This window comes from Erpetoichthys calabaricus, chromosome 2 (genome assembly GCF_900747795.2).
Source record: "Erpetoichthys calabaricus chromosome 2, fErpCal1.3, whole genome shotgun sequence".
NCBI lineage: Eukaryota > Metazoa > Chordata > Cladistia > Polypteriformes > Polypteridae > Erpetoichthys > Erpetoichthys calabaricus.
This window is the reverse complement of record NC_041395.2, coordinates 22630376-22656563: the sequence shown is the minus strand read 5'-3', so window position 1 is coordinate 22656563 and position 26188 is coordinate 22630376. Positions and strand designations below refer to the sequence as shown.

Genomic DNA, 26188 nt, shown 5'->3' with positions numbered 1-26188 from the left:
CTAGTTTATTGCTACTGGTGTATAGTTGACTTGTACCATATGAAGAAGATGCTGCGCAAATGTCTCTTAATAATAAGAGAAAAAAAACACAGCCAGAAGTGTTCTTATCCAACAGAATGAACTTTAAAAAACAAGAGAATTATAGAACAGTTGTAAAGCTGACAGCCTGGTTATGGGAAAGAAGGCTACTTGAAAAAGTCTGGCTGATAAGTATGCTGCCTGTTACACTAAGAGGGCAGAGACAATTCTTAGAGAACCTGCTGAGACACCATGCTGTTCCAAGGGCTTCCTGTGGATCTTTGTACATGGCAGCCAGCATAAACACAAATTAACTGAATCCTTTGTTTAAGGTTATATCCTTTATCTGCTGTGAACAGGGGGAGGTATTTTCCAGCAAAAATGACTGTTTTCAGGGACCTCATTCATTAAGGATTGTGCATTCTCTCTGTTAGATACATAAATGGACATACAGCATACAGTGCATCCGGGAAGTATTCACAGCGCATCACTTTTTCCACATTTTGTTATGTTACAGCCTTATTCCAAAATGGATTAAATTCATTTTTTTCCTCAGAATTCTACACACAACACCCCATAATGACAATGTGAAAAAAGTTTACTTGAGATTTTTGCAAATTTATTAAAAATAAAAAAATTGAGAAATCACATGTACATAAGTATTCACTGCCTTTGCCATGAAGCTCAAAATTGAGCTCAGGTGCATCCTGTTTCCTCTGATCATCTCTTGAGATGTTTCTGCAGTTTAATTGGAGTCCACCTGTGGTAAATTCAGTAATTGGACATGATTTGGAAAGGCACACACCTGTCTATATAAGGTCCCACAGTTGACAGTTCATGTCAGAGCACAAACCAAGTAAGTCCATCCGTAAGTGGAAGTTCGAAACCACCAGGACTCTTCCTAGAGCTGGGCAGCCATCTAAACTGAGCGATTGGGGGAGAAGGGCCTTAGTCAGGGAGGTGACCAAGAACCCGATGGTCACTCTGTCAGAGCTCCAGAGGTCCTCTGTGGAGAGAGGAGAACCTTCCAGAAGGACAACCATCTCTGCAGCAATCCACCAATCAGGCCTGTATGGTAGAGTGGCCAGATGGAAGCCACTCCTTAGTAAAAGGCACATGGCAGCCCGCCTGGAGTTTGCCAAAAGGCACCTGAAGGACTCACAGACCAGGAGCTTGTGGCATCATATTCAAAAAGACTTGAGGCTGTAATTGCTGCCAAAGGTGCATCGACAAAGTATTGAGCAAAGGCTGTGAATACTTATGTACATGTGATTTCTCAGTTTTTTTATTTTTAATAAATTTGCAAAAACCTCAAGTAAACTCTTTTCACGTTGTCATTATGGGGTGTCGTGTGTAGAATTCTGAGGAAAAAAATGAATTTAATCCATTTTGGAATAAGGCTGTAACATAACAAAATGTGGAAAAAGTGATGCGCTGTGAATACTTTCCGGATGCACTGTATATAGCATATACAGATAGGTGAGTAGATAGTTATTTTTTCTGAGACCTAAGGAGATAAAGAACATAACATGTGCTATAGTTAAATACAAATGACTCTTAAAATTAAAGAAAAGGTTGTAACATATATTGGCACTATGACACAATGGTTGACAATGAGATGAAATGGATTCATCCATGAAGTCAAATCAGTGGTGTGGCCACCAACCTTTGAAATATCTACATCAGGAAACATAGGTTGAGGAACCATATAATTGGTTGGAGGAGGTTCATTTAACTGCACCTGATTTAAAATCTGGCTGGAATCTCCAGTCTTCCACATTCCATCCTTGTTAATCCTTTGCATTTTATAAAGAGGAATTCCTGCAAAAAAAAAAAATTTTTTTAAAAATTGAAGAGCCACTTGAGCCCAACACTGTTATGATTATGAAAAGGCAAAATTCAGTAGTGGTCAACATTTTGTGAGTATTTTCTAAACTACTAATGACCCTCAATGATTTAAAACAAACATGACTTAAAAATAATGCTGACCTAATGTTAAGTCCTTTAAATACTGTGTGACAAACAGCATGAAAAGTGTAATTTGTCTTATACAGTAATTAATGACAGTCACATCTATAATAAAAGACAGTACTGTTCATTTATTTATTTTGCAATGGGACTTTATGTAAATTTGCAAAAGATTTCATGCAAGTGTGGAACAACTTATGAATGTTTATGAAGCCTAAAGTTAACTGTAAAACACTAAGATGATGAAAGATGGCCATCTAATTCAAAAGTGTTAAGAGCACTCTGTGAGCAACAGTTAACTGGTGAATACAGTAAAGAAGTGTTGAGAGCAGCTGCTAAGACTACCTCAGTTATGGTGATTAATGCAAAAATCAATTAATAAAGTCCAAGATAAAGAAATATCACTAACATTGCCGTATGTACACAGTATTTTTCATGTTTTGGCAATGAAGTAATGTATGATGCCAAGCTCATTCTACCAAAAATTTCCTTTAAAAAGGCATATCAGAAATGGAGCGCAAGTTATAACACGGCAGCCGTCACCGTATCTGAACTAAAGTTCATAAATACAAGATTGTTTCAGAGTTCAGACACATTTGAGCACAAGTTGAGAATTGTTTTAACAGACAATTGACACAAATCATGTCAATTAGAGCTTCACCAATCATTATGTCGTGTACCCCCTTTGAAAATTCAGGTCTAAAGGGATTTAATAAACTAATTAAATCTGACTCAAGAATTACTTTACACTCTCAGGTCAGCCTATGAATTATTGGGTGATCCACCCACTAATTTCAAAGGAGGGAGAAGAACAGCACTGCGCAAGGTATCCTTTTTTAAGTATATACCTCTCACAGGGCTTAACTATTTTTACACTAAACAGAAACTGGACCAAATGTGAACTGTGAATCTAAAACTCGAAACCTTCTCAGTAGTTAGCATATTTTGACAACTTTTGCTATTCTAGATTCTCACTTATTATAACATTCTAAAATCAGAAATTATACTTACGCCCAGACTTTCCAGATGTTTCGTCATCTTCCTGAAGATTCCAGGTTACTCGCTTAACAGTGGGCTTGGATTTATTAGATGTACTAGCAACACATTTTTCTGCCTCTGGTTTAATTACTGAATCCTCCTTCTTAACTGCGAGTTTAATCTCCTCTAACCTCACAGCGACTTTTGGATCTTGTGTTTCTTCACTTTTTATAAAATCAAAATCATCTAGCATATCATCCACCACATCTGTAAAAGATTCATCCTTCTCTTCTCCAAGAACTCCTGGTTTGTTTATCTCACTGTTAACGGGTTCTGGTCCACTTTTACATTCCTTTAAAGGCTCAGTCAGGTCTTTCTCAATAGTTTTAATTGCACAGGTTTGTTCCTTAACAGGTTCAGGTATGCAGGTCTCGTTCCTACAACTTTCAGGGATGTTTAGGTCACCATGAGGGACAGGCTCCGGGGTGTGGGCCGCCAGCTCCCGAACAGGCTCCGGGGTGCGGGCCGCCAGCTCCCGAACAGGCTCCGGGGTGCGGGCCGCCAGCTCCCGAACAGGCTCCGGGGTGCGGGCCGCCAGCTCCCGAACAGGCTCCGGGGTGTGGGCCGCCAGCTCCCGAACAGGCTCAGGTCTATGTCTGTGGGTCTCTAATACACTAACAGATTCATGCCTGTGGGTTTCAAGCCCCAGAATGGGTTCATGTAGGCAAGTCTCCGGTTCCCTATAAGATTCAGGTCTGTGGGTCTCTGGTCCCCCTAATATTTCAAGGCCAAGGGTGTCAAGTTCTACAATGGGTTTGTGCCTGCGGGTCTCAAGTTCTACAGCTGGTTCGTGCCTGAGGGTCTCAGGTTCCACAGTGGGTTCGTGCCTGTGGGTCTCAGGTTCCACAGCGCGTTCGTGCCTGGGGGTCTCAAGGTCTACAGCGCGTTCGTGCCTGGGGGTCTCAAGGTCTACAGCGCGTTCGTGCCTGGGGGTCTCAAGGTCTACAGCGGGTTCGTGCCTGGGGGTCTCAAGGTCTACAGCTCGTTCGTGCCTGGGGGTCTCAAGGTCTACAGCTCGTTCGTGCCTGGGGGTCTCAAGGTCTACAGCTCGTTCGTGCCTGGGGGTCTCAAGGTCTACAGCTCGTTCGTGCCTGGGGGTCTCAAGGTCTACAGCGCGTTCGTGCCTGGGGGTCTCAAGGTCTACAGCGCGTTCGTGCCTGGGGGTCTCAAGGTCTACAGCGCGTTCGTGCCTGGGGGTCTCAAGGTCTACAGCACGTTCGTGCCTGGGGGTCTCAAGGTCTACAGCACGTTCGTGCCTGTAGCTCTCAAAGTCTACAGCGGGTTCGTGCCTGTGGGTCTCAAAGTCTACAGCGGGTTCGTGCCTGTGGGTCTCAAAGTCTACAGCGGGTTCGTGCCTGCGGGTCTCAAAGTCTACAGCGGGTTCGTGCCTGCGGGTCTCAAAGTCTACAGCGGGTTCGTGCCTGCGGGTCTCAAAGTCTACAGCGGGTTCGTGCCTGCGGGTCTCAAAGTCTACAGCAGGTTCAGGTCTGCAGGCTTCTTCCCTTACAGGTTCAGTTCTGTGGATCTTTTCTTTATATATTTCTGGTCTGAAAGTCTCCTCCTTCAGAGATTCTGTTCTGTACGAGTAAGTCACTTCTCTAACAGGAGGTTCTGGCCGATAAGTGTATGTCACTTCTCTAAGAGGTAGTTCTGGTCGAAAGGACACTTCCCCATGAGGTGGTTCTGGTCTGTAAGTCACAACCCTAAGTAGTGGTTCTGGTCTGAAAGTTACAACCCTAAGAGGTGGTTCTGGTTTACAGGTCAATTCTCTTAGAGATGACGCTGGTATTTCGGTCTCTTCCCTAAAAGCTTCTGCTCTATGTGTGTCTTGCCTTAGAGATACTGGCCTTTCCTCCTCTTCCCGGGGGAATATAGGCCTGTCTTTCTGTTTTTTGAGAAATCCAGATCTTTTATCCTCTTCCTTAGAAAAACTAGGTCTATCTTTCTTCTCCCTGAATAATCTTGTTTTCTCTTGTTCTTCCCTAGGAGATCTCGATCTCTCTCTCATGTCCCATGGGAATTCCAGTCTATCATTTCCTTCCCCGTGAGATTCTGGTCTGTCATCTTTAGAAGAATGAGAAATGTCCATTAAAAAGGAATCAATTTTGGGAGCACTAACTGTTTTTTCTACTTCAGTGTCTAAAGGACAAATTTTGGTTATTCTACATACATCTTTTCTAACCCCTGAAACATTTTCTGAAACTTCCTTTACAGTGGCCTCAACTTTAATATTGCACTTGAGTTCTACACATTCATTAACACTACCTTCAACTGGACTATCAGAATCATTTGTTTCTTCAGTGTCATGATACAACTGTGAAACCAAGGATGGAATTCTTTGCTCATTCTTTACAACCCGTGAAACTGTTTTAGCTTCATCTTCTGGAAGGTATTTGTATGAGAAAGCAGACTTCTCAGTCATTTCTTCAGATATATCTTCATTATTTATTACAACAAACTGTAATTGGTCTCTGTTAATACAATTTCTCTTTTCTCCAGATGATGACCACTTTTCTCGAGAAGATGTCCTCTTTTGCCTAGTTTGAAAATTTTTCTCCATATATGGTGATCTCTTCTCTCTAGATCGTGACCTCCGGTCCCTGGACCGCGAGCGCCGCTCTCTGGACCGTGACCTATGCTTCCGTTTACCTGCTTTTGATTTTGACCAGTGCTCTTTATATCTTGGTACAGATCGTGACCTTGATCTACATTTCCTTCGTTCTCTTGAGTGAGATCTTGACCTTGATCTCCTCCTCTTTCTGTCCTTCGATCTCTGGGCACTTCCTCTACTACTGTATCGGTCAAAACTTCTTTCTCTCTTATGTTTTTTCCTCCGAGATCTGTCAGCACTACTTGAACGAGAACGCCGTCTTTCTTTAGACCTGGATCTTGAGTATCTTTTCTTTTTTCTCCTTCTTTCAGACACAACAGATGAAGAGCTTGATGAACTAGCTGAATGAGACCTTGATCTCCTCCTTTCTCTAGACCTGGATCTAGACTGTTTTTTTTTCTTAGCTGCTTTCTTTTTTATAACCTCAGAACTACTAGATTCTGACCTTTCTTTGGAACATTCTCTTTCCTCATGTTTAATGCTTTTGCTATGAGTAGAATGAGCATCAGATACTGTTGTAGATGTTAACCTTGGAGTGTGTTCTTCAGTAACAGCTTTTGTGGTATCATTCTTTGACCAGATTTCATTATGTGTATTCAATATTGGGCTGGTCCTTGAGTGAATATCTTTCTTAAGAACTTTATTTGCAATCTGTATTACAAAATCCTCATCAATTGTATCACTATTTTCACTACTATCACTTATATGTCCACCTTCAATTAAACTATGATTTCGAGAGGCTGTAATGCTTGTTGAATTATCAGAATGGTCAATGGACGAATTCTTAACATCCACTTCTAATGCACAATCCTGTTGCTCATTCACCAAACATTTCCTCAAGTCTGTGTTTTCTTTGGTATCATCCACAGTTACTAAGTGCGAGTGATCGGCAGAAGTGAAAGTACTATGGACAGCAGGTTCTAAAATACATGTTTCTAATTCTTGTTCACAGGACTCAGATTTTGCTTTATTTGTACTAGACATCTGAGACTGCAGTACTCCAGGAGATGTCTCAGTGTCTGAAGAACTAGAGTCTGAGCCAGTAGGATTGAAAGGGTCATATATTTCACTTTGTTTTTCCTTTTCCTTGTCTTTCTTTTTTGCCTGAAGAGACAATAATTTTTGTTTGCTTTTATTAAAGTTTTCCTTGGAGTCCACTGCTTTTTTCAAAGGGTTATTGAAAGCATTGGGAATTCCAAATCTTCTAGACTGCCAAGAACTTCCACTTGCATTTATCCTAAAACTCACAGTAGAACCACCTATACCTCCATGTGTACCAAACGGAACTGACCTAGAAGGCATGCCAGAACTGTTGGAAGAAGAGTTTCCTGGATAATTTCTCAGCAGCTGACTTGTACTTAACCCTGTACTTGTTGTAGTTGAATGATCATCACGACCTGTAAGTCTGTTAATACAAGAATCTGGAATTCCATTAGTAGGTTGGCTATTCCGTGGAGAGGTGTCATTTTCCTCTCTCTTAATCTTTGGTATTTTGGGTAGTTTAGCTGAATCAAACTCCCAAGCTGGTTTTGCCTGTGTTCTTTTCAGATCCATGCTGTAAGGTATGTTAGAGAATCCATTTATCTTCTCAGTTGATGACATGCCACAAGCCACTGCCCCTTTGGTGCTCACATTATTTTTATGATTTTCCATTTTCTCTGCATATGTAAGAGGCCTAAAACTAGATTGTGAACCAGGCCTTGGGCGAGATGAAATTGGAGGCCTATCTACTATACTTCTTGAGGTGGAAGGCAGTGGATTAAAAGTATCTTTTAAGTTCAATGATGACTTCAGAGTTGAATACAAAGACCTAGATGATGAGGGCATTGTAGAAACATTAACATCTGATGTGGTCATAGTATCACCATAGTTACAGGCACTTATTCCTGAGAATGAAGAATCTTCCATATAGATTCCAGATGTTACTTCGTCAGACCTCAAATCACAAGAGATAGTTCTGCTTGATGTGGGCATTGTCACTGGAATACATAATAAATTAAAATTATTGAATTAACAATACTGTAATTCTGTAAATATTTTCAAAGCAAACTGCTTCACTATTAGAAAAAATACAATTAAAATGTGGACTAAACAAACTCATGTATTCCAAAATGTTACAATGAGAAAGGAAAACAGTTTTTCAATACCATAATAGTTAAAACATGAGCATCCTAATTATCAATATAACATCACTTGCAATTTTGGCACATACAATTTTTGCACATTGCTTTCTAGAATGCATTCATTTTGTACTGCTGTGTGTATGTATGCATGCATACACTAACATATTGAAGTAGATAAAAAAAATACAAATAATGCAATAAATGATAATAATCTGTAAAAAATGTATAGAAATTTAGACTTAAAACCACAAAATACTGTGTACTCGAGTATTTATTTTTACATAGCATCATAGGCTCATAAATAGGGATGTCTTAAATGTTTAGCTGATTTGAAGATCAAAACCATTTAGGAAATTACAAAACAATAGGTACCTAAACCCTTCCCTCTCTCTAATCACAATGCACTTTACAATGGAAATAAGATTTCAAAACCGCTTCTCTGTCAAATTGCCAAATCAAATTAAATATTATAAATAGCAATGCAATCTCTGACAGACCAGGTTAAAACATGCTACAAAACCTTTCCATACAAGTCCTCCACGTTGTGCAAACTGGGATGACATTCACAATGAGAACTTCTAAATACATTAAGTGTTAGAATAACGGCACCTTTTAAGCACTGCACTGGAAGCAACGGTCAAGTTGAAGTCAAAGTCAAACAGCCAAAGCAGAGGGGAAGCTTGAGATTGAGATACTTGAGATACAAGACAGAGTAGTATGGTCATACTGAGAAAACAAGTGTAAGAACTTTCTTGGATTCTGAACATAATACTGTGAGTACAATAAGCAATGCTGATCGTCATATACAGCAGTTGTCAAGGACAGTGACCATGTGCTGTTTTAACAATTATAAACATTAATGACTTGGCTTACAGCCCAGCTGCTATATTTGCATACATGGTGCGCAGTGCATTATGCTTTTACTCCTTTTTAAATAAAATAATTTAGTGTTACTAAATTGTTGCCTCTAAAGCCAAAGCATTTGCAATCATAATGGTTTCCCTCTGATCATAAGTCTGCATGTGCCTGAGATTGGTTTTGCATTTAAGGGCACAGAGGCAGATCTTCAATTCAAAAGCTCAATCCCACGCAAACTGTGTTTCCTATTGTCACCCAGTATGGATTTTTATGTGCACTTCTTTAACAACTTAGCAAAAATACATGTGTTTCACACATTGTGAGTAGATGACTGGATAACTGACACATAGAATATGTGACACAAACAATGCAATTGTTTTTTATGGACTTTTAAGATTATTTGCTGTGGCCCTGGATTTGTCACCATAGGGCACCATTCAAAAACTTTTTTATTCTCCATTCCACATGAAAACATGAGATTTAAACTTTTTCTCAGTTATCACTACAAAACAACTGGGGTAAGTAACATATCAACCTTATGAATGCCCTACCCTACTTGCTTGACCCTTGCGATTTTTGGCTCATCCCCAAAGTCAAGGTCAACATGAATGGAAAATACTGCATGGATTGAGAAGACAGTCAACACAGTGACTGAACAACTGTCAAAATTGAAAACCAGATGACTTTTGGGATTCAGAAGTGTTTTGAAATATAGATCCACAGCCTGCAAAAAGTGCATTGAGTTTGGCAGCAATTATGTGGAGAAGTACAAGGTTTCTGTGGAAAAAAAAATGAGATTTTTTATTCCTATTAAAGCAAATGTACTTTTGGAACTCTCCTCATATAAAACTAAATATTAATACAACTAATTAAACCAAAATTTTTGTATTATATTCCAATTAAAGGATGCCAACACACTAAGTTCCCACTGTCTTATTAAAGGCACCCCCAAATGAATTGGACCAGTATTGACTGCCATAACAGACTTGACACTAGAATCTCTGAATCCTATGAAAAAGTCAGAATTCCAGGCCACCTTAAATTCCTTTGCACCTCGTCACCAGTGTCTTTGTTTTGCAAATGTGTCAATCAGCACAAGTAGCAAACAGCCTGCTATCCCATGACCCCATCGATGCAGCTGGAGTTCTCCCGGCTCAAGTCTATTTATCTGGGTTTGTGGTGCCTGGAGTCGTATAGGGTAAATAATTCTGTTTTAGTTATGTGTGCAACATTTCTTGTCTCACAATTCCTGTGATCATGTATTTACACAGATCGTTGTAGACACAGAACACACATAAAATGTATGTATTCCAAATAACGATATATTATTTACTTATTTTGGGATAGCAGGCTACTTGCTGCTTGTGCTGACTGACACATTTACAAAACAAAAGACGGTAATGGAGAGGCGTGAATGAATTTAAGGTGGGCCGGGATTACAACTTTTTTCGTAGGCTTCAGGGATTCTAGTGTTAACGATCTGTAAGTAGTGATCAAGAAATTTTGGTGACTTTCTCAGGGTTAAAGTGCCACTGGGAAACAGGGAAAAAATAAAGCAAGCAACTTTGTGGTATAACATCCATAGTTTTATTCATTATAGCACCACAATTATAACTATTTACATGACAATATTTAATCATTTTGAATGAGAAGAATCAACATTTATTTTCTATTAGAATACAATGAAGTAAGTGGTACTAAGTGCAATAATTCTTAAAATTGAAACATAAGCTCCTACCACTTTTTCACATACCTGCCTTTTTGGCTTTCAAAGATCCATCTCTGTTAATTATAATGTCAGCACTGTCCATCATTAGCAAACTCTGCCCTGTCAAAATGCTTCCTATGAGATCAGGTACAGGGGCAGCTTCAACAATCTCCACAGGTTCTGGTATACTTAACCCAGTTCTAAAGGAATGAAAATTGCTCAGATTCAAAATTTTAACAATGCCAGGTTGCTATTGTACATTCTTCATTATCAACAAAAAAAATAATCAATTACATATAACCACTGTTTTGCAGAATGTACTGCACTATAAAAATAAATTCTGTCTTCTACAAATTTACTAATGTGTACCAAAACACAATACCAAAAATGTTGTCCCCACTCCAAAAACCCTTTAATGAGATTGAAGGGTTAGGAGAGAGTTAATCTGACTATTGTTTAACCCCATTAAATTAAAAGTAACTTATAGAAACAATTGTTAGCTTTTATATTCCGGATTCATAGAAAACTGACAAAATATTATGTTACCTGGATATTCCGATGGATACAGGTCTTGCCACTGGCTGATGTGATCTAATAGCTGACTGTGAAAGACTTTTTCTCTTGGCATCTGCGGGGCATAATGGACTTGCTGGTTGCTCTCTATTGCTAGTAAAGAAGGCAAAATACAGAATAATAAGGCAAAACACAAAGTAATGCCAAATCTGGAGAAGATGGCATGGGGTGCTTTCTTGGTTCATGATATTTAAGTTACTTATTCCAAATATTTATTTTAGTGGAACTACAGGTACTGTCTGGTGTCTGTGAACTTCCAACACCAGCTATTTTTACTGGGCAAGTGTTTTCTTCTTCATATTAATGAATTTACATATTTTTTGTATGTATTGCAGACCATAAAAACGGTATATTACATAGCATCATAGAAGCCAAATTTCAAGTTTATTTTGGAAAATAAAGACGGACAAAAACGCAAGCATTTACCAAGGAATAAAGCCATAAGGTGGATTTACATCCCATAGAAAATTATTGAGTAGGTAAAGAAGTATAAATTTAATTCACTTTTTTCTGGGGTAGGTTGGTGTGATGGGAAGATGCAAAAGGAATACGTGATTGTAGTTATAAACTTGTGTTTAAGGTGAAACTTGATGTTGTAATTGAACAAAGTGAAATTAGTAAAAATAAATTGAAATGCACTCAATAACCAGAATCATTTGTTTATGTATTAGCTGCCTGTGCAGTTACAGTGGGTTGATGAGACTTTTACAATACTAAGTGTTAAGTGTTATGTGCTAGTTGTTTCTTGTTCTGCAAAGTTCCTATAAAGTTGGGCAAATTAATGCATACCTTTCATCAAATGGATCCAAGTCAAAAGGGTCCCCATAGACTGATAATGGTGCAGCTCCAATATCAGCCCTCATGCTACTCAAGCTAGACTCAACTGGTCTGTACACAGATGGCACTGAAGCACCATGTACTGGTTTGCCAATGCCCAAGGTTTTAGCTATACGGGATTTTGCAGTTATAGCATGTGGAACCTGCAAAAACAGTAACATTCATTAAAAATTACATGAATTTACACTGCATAAAGACAGTAATTCAAACACAGATAAAAGCAATGCAGTCTAGTAATAAAGGTTAAACATTCATATATTTCATAGGTTTGCATATCATAATTGAAGTAACATTGAAGTACAGTATTGTAACATTTCTGTAATATTCTTTTACACTGCAGAAACCGTAAAACTATGATTGACAGACTCAAACCAGTTACTCTTAGATATGCTGTGATCTCTAACACCCCTTTATAAAGTCCCCATCAAGAGTGAATATTTAGTTCACCAAAAAAACAAAAACAAAATCTATTCACTGCTAGAGGTAATACTTGATTTGTCAGTGTGACTAAATATTCCACTTTGCTATTTATGACACTCAGATGTCTTAGAAAATGTCCCCTGAATCCACATACAAGTTCACCACCTGTAACTCCATCAATATCTGCAAAATTCCTCCAACTCAACAAAACTGGTTTAAGTGTGAGTGTGTGTATAATTTTCAACATACACGCGCACACACACTTTTGACTAAAATACTGTTTCAATCTGGAACTAGGGCTAAGTGCTGAACTTTAGCAGACCAAGAACAAAATTCTCTTGATAACAGCTAACTTACAAACCTGCCAACATTTGTTTTTTATGCTGAGAAATGAATTTGGAAAATATCAAAATATTTCCATCTGGATAAGAGAATGATCTTGGCTTCATTCCATCCATTCATCCATCCATTTTCCAACCCGCTGAATCCGAACACAGGGTCACGGGGGTCTGCTGGAGCCAATCCCAGCCAACACAGGGCACAAGGCAGGAACCAATCCCGGGCAGGGTGCCAACCCACCACAGGCCACACACAAACACACCCACACACCAAGCACACACTAGGGCCAATTTAGAATCGCCAATCCACCTAACCTGCATGTCTTTGGACTGTGGGAGGAAACCCACGCAGACACGGAGAGAACATGCAGACTCCACGCAGGGATTCCATAATTATAAAATACAACATTTGTTACATAATTTTAACTAAAAAAAATACAGTAACGTTAAAAAATATATCCACCAAGACATTTTTTCTTTAAGCAATGGGCTATAAATTTAAATCTGTATTTTAAATCAGTGATGGGTGTACCCTTCAATTGTTAAAGCAAATAATACAAAAAATAGAATTTCTTAGTTATATTTATGATTTACCACTGGTCGTTTCTTGCTGCTCCTCTTCTTAGTTCGTCTCCTACGACGGCCACCACATACACTACTGGCTTGACCACCTTTTCGCACTCCTGCTGCTGATTTTGAACATGGTTTCTTTTTCCTGGTTCTTCTTCTCCTTGCTTAGGAAATTTCAATGAATGAAAAAAAAACATTTAAAATAAACTAAAAACAAAAATAGATGCAGAGCATGCTATGTATGTTTTATATGCATGCCCCATAATCTGTTTTTCTACTGCAAAACTTGTTAAATACCAATTGCTTTAACAACCACAATTTGGAATTGGCCACGTTTTATTGTTGCCCATTCATGCCCCCCTAACCTAATCCCAACCACCTCCCCCCACCATGTTTTTTTTTTACCTAAAGCATCCTTAAAGACATTCATTTAACATGATATACGGCTTCCATCAGCATCTACAGTTTAATGTGATGGGTGTGAAGGGGCAGGCTAATGTCTTAATCAAAGCACCATGATGTCCCTACATTGATGGTTTAAAGGCCAGAAGTCCACATGACCGTCATCATCAAGTTCTTCCATGTGAACCCTGAACACAATGAGGACTGATTGAGGTCATTTATGTTAGGTAGAATGTCTAGAGGGGGCTGGGCAGTCTTGTGGCCTGGAAACCCTTCAGATTTTATTTTTTTCTACAGCCGTCTGGAGTTGTTTTTTTTTTTTTCTGTCCTCCCTGACCATCAGACCTTACTTTTATTCCATGTTATTTAGTGTTCCCTAATTTTAATGCTTATTTATTTTGTCTTTTTTCTCTTTCTTCATCGTGTAAAGCACTTTGAGCTACATCATTTATATGAAAATGTGCTATAGAAATAAATGTTCTTGTTGTTTATCTGGGTCGACTATTTCCATCCAAATACTAAAGTCACCTCAACTGGTTTCACTTTACCACATGACACATCACTTTCACACCAAGTTGTCTTTTCCCTAATACTGATGGCACTTTACACAATTACTAGTCCTCAGCAACTGAAATTGCTGTATCTCGTCACCTTTTAGTTGTCAAATCATGTGAAAAGACTGATAAATTGCCTGACTGCCTCACAACATTTCAGCACAGTTTCAAATTTCCAAAGTACTGCAAGCTTACAGGATTCTGACAGCCAACTAACATACTGGCTAGCACCACCTGTGAATATACCAATGCTTTCAGATATGGAAAGTTTAGAAACAATAACCCTTTCTCAACACTGTCATGTTACAAGAAACAAGAGATTTCAGTGAGAGGAGTCTCTCTTATTTGCACAGTCCGCTGTCCTGTATGAGACCCAAGAGGTGTTCACTGGTTTTAAGATCTTGCACACACAAACAAACCCAAACAAACCCACTCCTATGATTTAGGAAAAAGTCAGACCTATTTGGATTAGTTGGGGATGTCAAACCAACATTATGTAAATGAAGGCTATCACTGAAAATTCACTGGAAACATTGTATAGTATGACAGGGCTTAAGTGACACACCATCTTTATCAAGATATACAGCATGGTCTCCCTTCATCAGTCATACAGTATGTTACACCATGTCAACCCTCACATGGTTTATCATACATTCTCACTTCAAAAGGCAGACTCTTAAATGAAATGCAGTGAGAAAAAATGTTTAACTTGTATAGGATATTATCAGGACTTAGTCTACTATAGACATCCTCAAAAATACACATTGTTTGAAAGCCAAAAATACAACTACAAAAGGCTTTCTCAGAAAGTTCTGCAACCGTTTTTTCTGACTGCTATTAATTTGTTGAAGTATTGATGTATATTCATGTGAAAAAAATTCCATGGAAGATGTTGCCTTTTTCAACATATATGAGAACAGACAAACAGAAGATCTTCATGCAAACAATGCCTACAGATAAAGGTGAGATAATCTGAATAAAATACAGGGAAAATTTGCCTATTCAAGCACTTATTCAAAAAAAATATCAACAGATACTATAATAGTATAATGGGGGAAAATGGAAGACCATCCTTGGCCTCGGAAGCTCCTATTGCCCCATTTAGCAGAAATGACTTCTTGTAGGCATTCTGCACAACTGCCCAGCGGTCTGTGACATTGACTTAGTGAAATAATTTGACAACTCCTTCCATAATTTCTTCAGTTGCAACATGTTTGTGGTTTCTCTTACATGTCCTGCCCATTTCAAATCCCCAAACCCCATTTGACTAGGCCAGTCCATAATCCATTTCTTCTTTTTGAGCCATTCCCTGGTGGACTTGCTAGTGTGCTTCAGATGAATATCACGTTGAAAGGTCCATTTCTAGTTCAAGTAAGTAAGTAAGTAAGTAAAATTTATTTATAAAGTGCCTTTCACAGACATGACATCACAAAACGCTGTACAACAATACATAAAATCACAGACCAAATATAATAAAGCAAGAAAACAATAAAGAGAAAGCATAACATTGAATAACAAGAACAAAACCAAGAATAAATTAAAAGTCCAAGCAGAGACTACTCAGCTGTGTTCAAAAGCCTGCTTAAACAAAAATGTCTTAAGGTGCTTACTAAAAGAATCAACTGACTCAGCTGCATGTAGTCCTAGTGGAAGACCATTCCACAGACTTGGCGCAACAGACTGAAACACACAATTTCCACGTAGCTTGAGCCGAGATGACTAAGAGGTCCTGTTGCTCAGACCTAAGTGTCCGACAGGCTGTATGGCGTGTAGGAGGCCAGTGATATACTCAGGGGCTTGTCCACAAACAGAGCTCTATAAGTAAGCACCAAAATTTTAAAATGAATTCTAACATAAACCTGAAGTCATTGCAAAGCATACAAGATGGGAGTTATATGCAACTACCAACTAGATTGAGTTAAAAGCCTAGCAACTGTATTTTGAACTTACTGTAGCTGAAAATGGGAGGTTTTATTCAGACCAGTATACAGGGCATTACAGTAGTCAAGACAAGGAGATACAAGCATGTACGAGCATCTCCATATCTGGTCTCACGACTGCAGTCCGCAGTTTAGAAATGTGTCTTAACTCTAGAATCCTTGAAGCCTACGAAGAAAAGTCATACTATAATAATGGTGTGCCACCTTAAATTCCTTCACACCTCTACATCAACATCTTTGTTTTGCAAATGTGTCAATCAGCACAAGCAGCCTGCTTTTACACCCCCCAACTGATGCAGCTGAAGTTCTTCCAGCTCAGGTCTGTTAATCTGCACTGTAAAAAATGTCATTAAATTTAACGGTAAAAATACTGTAAATGGTGAAAGTAAAAACTTACTTTATGTTCTATTGAAAATGACTTGTAGATTTTAACACTAGAATTACCAGAGCCTACGAAAAAACTCGTAGATCCGTCCCACCTTAAATCGCTTCGCACCTCTCCATCAGTGTCTTTTGTCCTGTAAATATGTCGAGAAGCAGCAAGCAGGCTGCTATCACATCCCCCCACAGCCGCACAGTTTTCTCAGCTCAAGTCTGTTTACCTGCATGTCAGTTGCTTGGAGTTGTATAGAGTGAGAAGTCAAGCAATATGACACCTTTTATAAACACTATATCATTATTTGGAACATATGCATTTCATGTGTGTTCCGTGTCTACAACAATCTATGTACAGTAAACACATCGTTAAAACAAACGTGTCTCATGTTTTAGTAATAGTTGACAAAATGTAGACATGAAGTATATAATGTGTTAAGCCTGAATTCCAAATATCAAACAAACACTTTCACAAAAGGTACAAATAGAACAAGTGCGCTTCTATTCAAGAATATAACTGCAGAAAAAGAACCCACGTTAGGGTGCGACATTGACACACATTTGCTACGACCGCTTTGGTGGTGCAATGGTATCAGCTGTTGACTGGTAATCAAAACTTCACGGGTTCGATCCCGGACGAGTCCGTTTTGAGAAGTGAGCTGCTCTTATTCTTACTATTTTAGAATAAAAACATACATTTGATTTCAGTCTGTAACAGCCGGTGTAAATGTATGATGCTTGTAAAGGTTAGCTTTGTTTTTTTTTAATTCAGTTTTATTTTCTCAGTCGCGTTCACGATCAACCATCACCCCCCCCCCCCCCCCCTTCCCAACTGAAAACAAAGATGTTGTCAATGTCGCCCCCTAACGCGAGTTCTTTTTCTGCAGTTATATTCTTGAATAGAAGCGCACTTTGTACCTTTTGTGAAAGTGTTTTTGATATTTGGACTTCAGGCTTAACACATTATACACTTCATGTCTACATTTTGTCAATTATTACCAAAACATGAAAAACGTTTCTTTTAACGTTGTGTTTACTGTACATAGATTGTTGTAGACACGGAACACACATGAAATGCATGTGTTCCAAATAACAATATAGTATTTATAAAAGGTGTCATTTTGCTTGACTTCTCACTCTATACAACTCCAAGCAACTGACACGCAGGTAAACAGACTTGAGCTGAGAAAACTGTGCGGCTGTGGGGGATGTGATAGCAGGCTGCTTGCTACTTGTCGGCACATTTACAGGACAAAACACACTGATGGAGAGATGCGAAGCAATTTAAGGTGGGACGGATCTACGAGTTTTTTCATAGGTTCTGGTAATTCTAGTGTTAAACAATACATCACATTATTTTATAAAGCCAAGCCCTGTAAAATCAATCCTTTTTTACCTTCAAAATATGCTACATACCATTTACCGATACATTACAGATACACTGAAAAAAAATCTCTGTAAATGTTAGTGTTAAAACTGTTAAACAGCGAAGGTAAACAACTGTAAAATATAAAATAGTAAAGCACTGTTTCAGTAACACTGAAATTACAGTATGATATTTGCATAAGGACACGCCCCCTTTTCCCATATTGTTCCTGGTGAACCACATACCTTTGAACAGTAGGGGAAAAAACAAACAATGTTGGCAGACTTATTTTTCCCTGTGTGCTGAAGGTTTTTTTGAGGTTATGGAAGCTGATTTATGGTGTGTTGAATTCGATAAGCTGGCACACCTGTAGGACACCATACACCACAAAAGCTAACTTTACTTCTCCACCAGACAATGTGCCATCTGCCGTTTTCAATGTGTATTATTAAATGATATATGTTTGCTATTCGTTATTGTCACTTTAATGATGCAAATTGTGTACTGGACTTTGTTCCTGACAATACTTTCTAATGGTTTATTGATTGGAATATTTATTACAATGCATGGATTTTTCTTTTGTTCTTTATTTCGCCTTATACAATTTCTTGTATTAGGAATTTGTTAGTTTTTGCATACCCCTTGGGGTCAGGGCGCAGGGTCAGCCAATGTACAGCGCCCCTGGAGCAATTGAAGGTTAAGGGCCTTGCTCAAGGGCCCAGCAGAGTAGATCTCTTTTTAGCAGTGACAGGGATTCGAACCAGCAACCTTCGGGATACCAGTGCAGATCCTTAGCCTCAGAGCCACCACTTCATAACTTCATTCACGTTATGGTTAAACGTTCCCTTCTATCGGAATGTGTTGTAAAGAAAAAACAGTTATTTACTATAAAGTTATACCGTAAAGCTAAAAATATTGTCACCTTATTTATTATGGTAAAATTATACCAACCCAGCTGCTAGTTTTTTATCGTAAATATTACATTGTTTTTTTTAAAGTATACCTAAAAATATTGTCATCTTCTTTTTTACTGTAAAATTATGGAAACCCAGCTGCCAGTACTAAACCATAAATTTAACATTTTTTTTTACTGTGTGGGAGTAAGGTGCCTTGAGTTGTATAGGGTAAATAATATATCGTTATTTGGAATACGTACATTTCATGTGTTTTTTCTGTTTCTACAACGATCTGGGTAAATGACAGCAACATGTAAACTGAATGATTTCTTTTTCTTTGGTTATATTCTTGAATAAAATCGCACTTGTTTTGTTATAAATTTTGTGAAAGTGTTCATTTGACATTTGGACTGAAGTATTCACACATTATACACTTCACATCATTATTACTATAACATGGATTCAGTTTATTATGTGTTCAACATTTCTTACCTTGCATTTCCTGTCATCCTAAATTTCCAAATAACGATATATTATTTACCCTATACAAGTTAAGGCACCTCAAACCCAGATAAACAGACTTGAGTTGGGAGAACTTCAGTTGTATCAGTGGTGGATGGGATAGCAGGCTGCTTGACACATTTGCAAAACAAAGACGCTGATGAAGAGGTGTGAAGGAATTTAAGGTGGTCAAACATTATGACTTTTTTTGTAGGCTTTGTGTTAAAATGAAAGAAACAAGAGTGAATAACAGACCTTACAAGAGAATCCAGGCTTAATGACTGATCAAAAATAACAGATTCCATGAGTTTGATCTGGCAATTGCAGAGACAGAATCCATCTTCAGACTAATCTCAGAGTGAAGGCTAGGGGAGCAACAATTAGAACTTCACTCTGAGTTTAACTGTAAGTAGTTATTACAAAGTAAATTATTAATCTGTGACAAGCAGAAAACCATAATGGCCAATTTTTTAATATGACTGGGAGTAAATGAGATGGTGATATCAAATTCATTTAAAAGAGTTTATAATCTGAGACAAAGGAAGGATGTATAAGGAAAACAATACCAGTCTGAGAACTGAACCCTGTGGCTCTCCACAAGTCAAGGGAGCAGTAACAGATGTAAAGTGTGAAACACCGAACAAGATAGGAGGAGAACCAGTTCAATATAGAACCCAAGACCCCCACAGATTGCTCTAACCTTTTAATTAAAATCTGATGGCCCACTGTGTCAAAGGCCGCACTAAGATCTAACAATACAGCCACAGGATACTCCCCTGTATCAGCAGCCATTAACAAGTTTGCTAAAAACTTTAAGGAGATCTGTTTCTGTAGAATGTGGTTTCTGAAAATCAGACTGAAAAGGATAATGAAGCTGCTGTTCCTCTAAAAAGGCACCAAGCTGCTGTTCAACAGCCTTTTCTAAAACTTTAGCAATAAAGGTCAGCTTGGAGATAGACTTATAATTATCCAGTATAGAAGGATCCATAATTCAGTTTCAACATTCTGACACATGGTCTCACATTCTCCTCAGCACACTTTAATATGATGCAGAACTCACAGTTGACTTGATGATTGCAAGCTGTCCAAGCCCTGAGGCAGCAAAGCAACCCTAAACCATTAAAATGTACACATCACAGCTATGATGTTCTTCTCTGGAAATGCTATCTTCAGTCTGTGCCAACTGTCACTGTGGGCAAACAACTATCTTTGATTCACCTGTCCAGAGCACATTGCTCCAGAAGGGTTGGTCTTTGCCTAGATGTTCAATAGCAAAATATATAAATGTAATGAATTATTATTACTATTATTATTATTATAAATGTAATCTTTCTCTGATGTTCCCATGGGGTCTATTTATTTTGACATGATTGTATTTCCTAAACTTTTCAATATTATCTCCATTATCCTCAAAGGCCTTATGTCAGCAATAAAAACAAAAAGAATGCATTCTATTCTTTTATTAGTTTATTAACACATGGTCTCAACCACTTCTTCACTAACAGCTCTGAAACCTTTTTCTTAAGGGTTGATAAGTAGAAAAAGCTAGGTAAGGAATGTGAGGTTAATAAAGAAGAACAGAGTTCCTTGTGTTATCAGACTTCGGATTACCCATGTGTTGCTGTGTTGAAGGACGAGTTAAGTAACATTTTGAAAAGAGCTCTTCTTAAAGGTGTTAAATGATTAAGAAAATGAACATATAGATCTAATTTAACAGTTTGACCATGTAACATTAACAGCTAATAAAATTACCCCTCCCACATCACAAACGATTTCCCACCTGCAAGAGTAGCCCTATTTATCAATCAATTTTCAAAAAACTTCTGGATAATGCCACTCCGCTGATTTTTTTTCAGAATCAGAATCACTTTATTGCTAGCATGTGAAACATGTCAGAATTGACTTTGGTTAGGTGTAAAACAGGAGATACAAGACTTTACTAAATCAAGACAACACAATTTTACCCACTATTAACCTGACACTGTGCAAATCACAAAAGAAGTACAATTTCTTGAACAAAACATTTACAATCTTAAACAGTTAACACAAATAAACAGAAAAACTATACTATTTAATATAAATATTAAATAGTACAAGTTGAGTAAGTATGAAGTATGTTACAAAAACAGGAATAACCCTATAATTTGAGGAAAGAAGCTGCGTTGATGACATGTAGTTCTTATTGCTATAGACCTGTACCTCCTCTATGATGGCAATTTAATGAACATATTGCCGCTGGGATGCGTGGAGTCACCTGCAATCGTTCCTGCTATATTTTTTTTGCTCTGGAAAAGGACAGTTTTGTTAATGTTGGGAGACTATAGCCAGTGATTTTCTCACAAATCACTTGCTACAAAATGATTCATGCTGTAGAAGAGGAATTTGTACCATATAGTGTTTCAGGAGGCATGTTTTACTTCACTGATGAGAACAGTGGTGCTTTGATGTTTATTCTGCATAATTGTTATAGATTTAGAAGTGAAGTAGGGAGGAAGAGCTAACGTACCTGAAATGTATGGCATTTTAGACAAAGGTCACCATAAGATCGTACAAAATAAAATACACACCTGCTTATCTATGCAATTATCTATCTGTCCATCATGTGGCAGTAGTACAATGCCTAAAATCATACAGATACAGAAGGGAAGCTTCAGTTAATGTTCATATCAAACACCAGAATCGTGGAAAAATGTTACCTCCTTGATTTTGACTGTGGCATGACTGTTGGTGCTAGATGGGACAATCTGAGTATTTCTGTAAACTTATCTCTTGGGATTTTCACACACAACAGTCTCTACAGTTAGACAAGTGCAGAAAGGCTACAGTAACTCAGATAATCATCTGTACAACTGTGGTGAGCAGAAAGCATCCAAGAATGTACAACATGTTGAATCTTAAGGAGAATGGGCTATAACACAACCCCATGTCGGGTTCCACTCCTGTTGGCCAAGAACAGAAAGCTGAGGCTGCAGTGGACACAAGCTCTGCAAAACTGTAAAGTTGAAGACTGGAAAAACCTTTGCCTGATCTGATGAATCTCAATTTCTGCTGAGCAACGCAGATGGTAGGGTCAGAATTTAATGCCAATAAAATTAATCCATGTGCCAAACAGCCGTGTGTAAACAGCCTGTGGTGGTGGTGGTGTAATTATGTGGGGAATGTTTTCTTTGCACACTTTAGATGCTTTAATACCAATCAATCATCCACTGAATGCCACAGCTTATATGAATATTGTTGCTGACCTTGAGCATCCCCTCATGGCCACAATTTACCCATCTTCTAATGTCTACTTTCAGCATAAACATTGTGGCCCGTGGCTGGGGGTGGCACCCAGCCGGGACGCCTAGGAAGACAGGAGGAGGGCTCATGCCTCCTCCGGACCACAAGGGGGCGACTGCCCTGGTTCCTTTGGGGGCCACAGGTACAGAGCTGGGAAGCTAAACCCTGTAGGGGTTGTGGTCACCGCCAGGGGATGCCCCAGTGCCTGGAGAGCCCTGGACCTCAGCACTTCTGCCACACCCGGAAGTGCTGGGAGGAAGAAGACTGGGGACACCCGGAGGGCTTCCGAGAGCACAGCTGGCACTTCCGCCACACAGGGGAGTTTCTGTGGAGGAGTGTCGGGAAGCACCTGGAGCCCATCTGGGCGTGTACAAAAGGGGCTGTCTCCCTGCAAATGATGACTGGAGTCGGGTGGAAGTGGACAATAGTTGTGTTGGAGAGGAGTGGAGGCGGCCTGAAGGAAGCAGGCACTGGAAGGAGAGGCCTGGACTTTGGGGGATTGGTGCAGGAGGCACTGGGTTTGTGCAACAATGAACCTTGTAAATATGTATAATAAACGTGTGTTGGGTGAAAATTCGATGTCCGTCTGTCTGTGTCCAGGCTGCTTCTCAAAACATGCACCATGTCACAAAGCAAAATTAATCTAAAACTGGTTTCAAGAACATGGCAATGAATATCAGTTTTCTTCAGTGGACTTTCCAGTCACTGGATCTGAATCCAATAGAACACCTTTGGGATGTGGTAGAATGGGAGATTCACAGCATGAATGTGCAGAAGACAAAATATACAGAAACTGTATGATGCAATCATGTCAACCTGAAATCTTAAAGGAATGATTCCAACATCTCATGGAACTCATGCCACAAAGAGCCGAGACTGTTTTGAGAGCAAAAGGAGACTAACCAGTGATAGTATCATGTTTCTAATAATTTGCTCAGTGAGTGTACTTTGCTCAGGATGAAGTTCAGTAACACCACCGGTTTTCAAAATAAGACAATCATTTACCTGTGATTCGCTTTAAGTAGGTATAAAATGTAACTTTAAAGATAAATTTGGACATTCTCTCATGGTTCCCTATACCTGTGGACAGCTTGAGATGCAGCACCAACGTAATATCTTCTGACAACTGTGTACTAAACACACCAAGCTATGTATTAATCTAGTCGTCAGTTTAAAAAAATGCAAATTATTAATTTGGCTAGGGAACCTTGATGATGACAGATTTTAAAAGATAACAGTTTTAACCTTCACACTTGTTTTTTTCGAAAACTATTTTGTAAATTTTAGAAATATTTAATTTCAACGGTGAAGTTAAAGCAATCTTTATACATTAAATTATCCTTATTTATAATGCACCTACTGATGTTTATATTTACAGTGCATCCGGAAAGTATTCACAGCGCATTACTTTTTCCACATTTTGTTATGTTACAGCCTTATTCCAAAATGGATTAAATTCATTTTTTTCCTCAGAATTCTACACACAACACCCCATAATGACAACATGAAAAGTTTACTTGAGATTTTTGCAAATTTCCATCCATCCATTCTCTTCCGCTTATCCGAGGTCAGGTCGCGGGGGCAGCAGCTTGAGCAGAGATGCCCAGACTTCCCTCTCCCCGGCCACTTCTTCTAGCTCTTCCGGGAGAATCCCGAGGTGTCCTCCAGCGTGTCCTGGGTCTTCCCCGGGGCCTCCTCCCGGTTGGACGTGCCCGGAACACCTCCCCAGGGAGGCGTCCAGGAGGCATCCTGATCAGATGCCCGAGCCACCTCATCTGACTCCTCTTGATGCGGAGGAGCAGCGGCTCTACTCTGAGCCCCTCCCGGATGACTGAGCTTCTCACCCTATCTTTAAGGGAGAGCCCAGACACCCTGCGGAGGAAACTCATTTCAGCCGCTTTTCGCGATCTCGTTCTTTCGGTCACTACCCATAGCTCATGACCATAGGTGAGGGTAGGAACATAGATCGACCGGTAAATTGAGAGCTTTGCCTTATGGCTCAGCTCCTTTTTCACCACGACAGACCGATGCAGAGCCCGCATCACTGCGGACGCCGCACTGATCCGCCTGTCGATCTCACGCTCCATTCTTCCCTCACTCGTGAACAAGACCCCGAGTAATTGAACTCCTCCACTTGAGGCAGGATCTCGCTCCCAACCCTGAGAGGGCACTCCACCCTTCTCCGGCTTCCCCTCCTCGAACCGCCACCTTATCGTGGTAGAGGGGTTTGTGTGTCCCAATAATCCTAGGAGCTCTGTTGTCCGGGGCTTTATGCCCCTGGTAGGGCCACCCAAGGCAAACTGGTCCTAGGTGAGGGATGAGACAAAGTGCGGTTCAACAGACCTCCTATGACGAATAAAAAATTTGGATGGCGTTTTCCCTCGCCCGGACGCGGGTCACCGGGGCCCCCCTCTAGAGCCAGGCCTGGAGGTGGGGCTCGTTGGCGAGCGCCTGGTGGCCGGGCTTGCACCTATGGGGCTCGGCCAGGCACAGCCCGAAGAGGCAACGTGGGTCCCCCTTTCCATGGGCTCACCACCTATGGGAGGGGCCAAGGAGGTCGGGTGCAGTGTGAGTTGGGTGGTGGCCGAAGGCGGGGACCTTGGCGGTCCGATCCTCGGCTACAGAAGCTGGCTCTTGGGACGTGGAATGTCACCTCTCTTTTGCAAATTTATTAAAAATAAAAAAATTGAGAAAGCACATGTACATAAGTATTCACAGCCTTTGCCATGAAGCTCAAAATTGAGCTCAGGTGAATCCTGTTTCCCCTGATCATCCTTGAGATGTTTCTGCAGCTTCATTGGAGTCCACCTGTGGTAAATTCAGTTGATTGGACATGATTTGGAAAGGCACACACCTGTCTATAGAAGGTCCCACAGTTGACAGTTCATGTCAGAACATAAACCAAGCATGAAGTCAAAGGAATTGTCTGTAGACCTCCGAGACTGGACTGTCTCGAGTCACAAATCTGGGGAAGGTTACAGAAAAATTTCTGCTGCTTTGAAGGTCCCAATGAGCACAGTGGCCTCCATCATCCGTAAGTGGAAGAAGTTCGAAACCACCAGGACTCTTCTTAGAGCTGGCCGTCCATCTAAACTGAGCGATCGGGGGAGAAGGGCCTTAGTCAGGGAGGTGACCAAGAACCCAATGGTTACTCTGTCAGAGCTCCAGAGGTCCTCTGTGGAGAGAGGAGAACCTTCCAGAAGGACAACCATGTCTGCAGCAATCCACCAATCAGGCCTGTATGGTAGAGTGGCCAGACGGAAGCTACTCCTTAGTAAAAGGCACATGGCAGCTCGCCTGGAGTTTGCCAAAAGGCACCTGAAGGACTCTCAGACCATGAGAAAGAAAATTCTCTGGTCTGATGAGACAAAGATTGAACTCTTTGGTGTGAATGCCAGGCGTCACGTTTAGAGGAAACCAGGCACCGCTCATCACCAGGCCAATACCATCCCTACAGTGAAGCATGGTGGTGGCAGCATCATGCCGTGGGGATGTTTTTCAGTGGCAGGAACTGGGAGACTAGTCAGGATAAAGGGAAAGATGACTGCAGCAATGTACAGAGACATCCTGGATGAAAACCTGCTCCAGAGCACTCTTGACCTCAGACTGGGTCGACGGTTCATTTTTCAGCAGGACAACAACCCTAAGCACACAGCCAAGATATCAAAGGAGTGGCTTCAGGACAACTCTGTGAATGTCCTTGAGTGGCCCAGCCAGAGCCCAGACTTGAATCCGATTGAACATCTCTGGAGAGATCTTAAAATGGCTGTGCACCGACGCTTCCCATCCAACCTGATGGAGCTTGAGAGGTGC

General features: G+C 39.9%; 1 protein-coding gene across 3 annotated transcripts in view; it reads right to left on the bottom strand.

The window, feature by feature from the left end:
- phrf1 (PHD and ring finger domains 1) overlaps nucleotides 1–26188 on the bottom strand; it is a 136425-nt gene that overhangs the window by 25565 nt on the left and 84672 nt on the right. For 2 of the 3 annotated variants that reach the window (XM_028793513.2, XM_028793515.2), the window contains 6 exons: nucleotides 13087–13226; nucleotides 11687–11877; nucleotides 10871–10990; nucleotides 10370–10524; nucleotides 2998–7614; nucleotides 1685–1839 (listed from right to left, as the gene is read on the bottom strand). In XM_028793513.2, the coding sequence (XP_028649346.2) occupies nucleotides 1685–1839; nucleotides 2998–7614; nucleotides 10370–10524; nucleotides 10871–10990; nucleotides 11687–11877; nucleotides 13087–13226 (5378 nt within the window). The remainder of the gene's footprint in view (nucleotides 1–1684; nucleotides 1840–2997; nucleotides 7615–10369; nucleotides 10525–10870; nucleotides 10991–11686; nucleotides 11878–13086; nucleotides 13227–26188) is intronic. The other variant, XM_028793514.2, reaches the window with a different exon arrangement.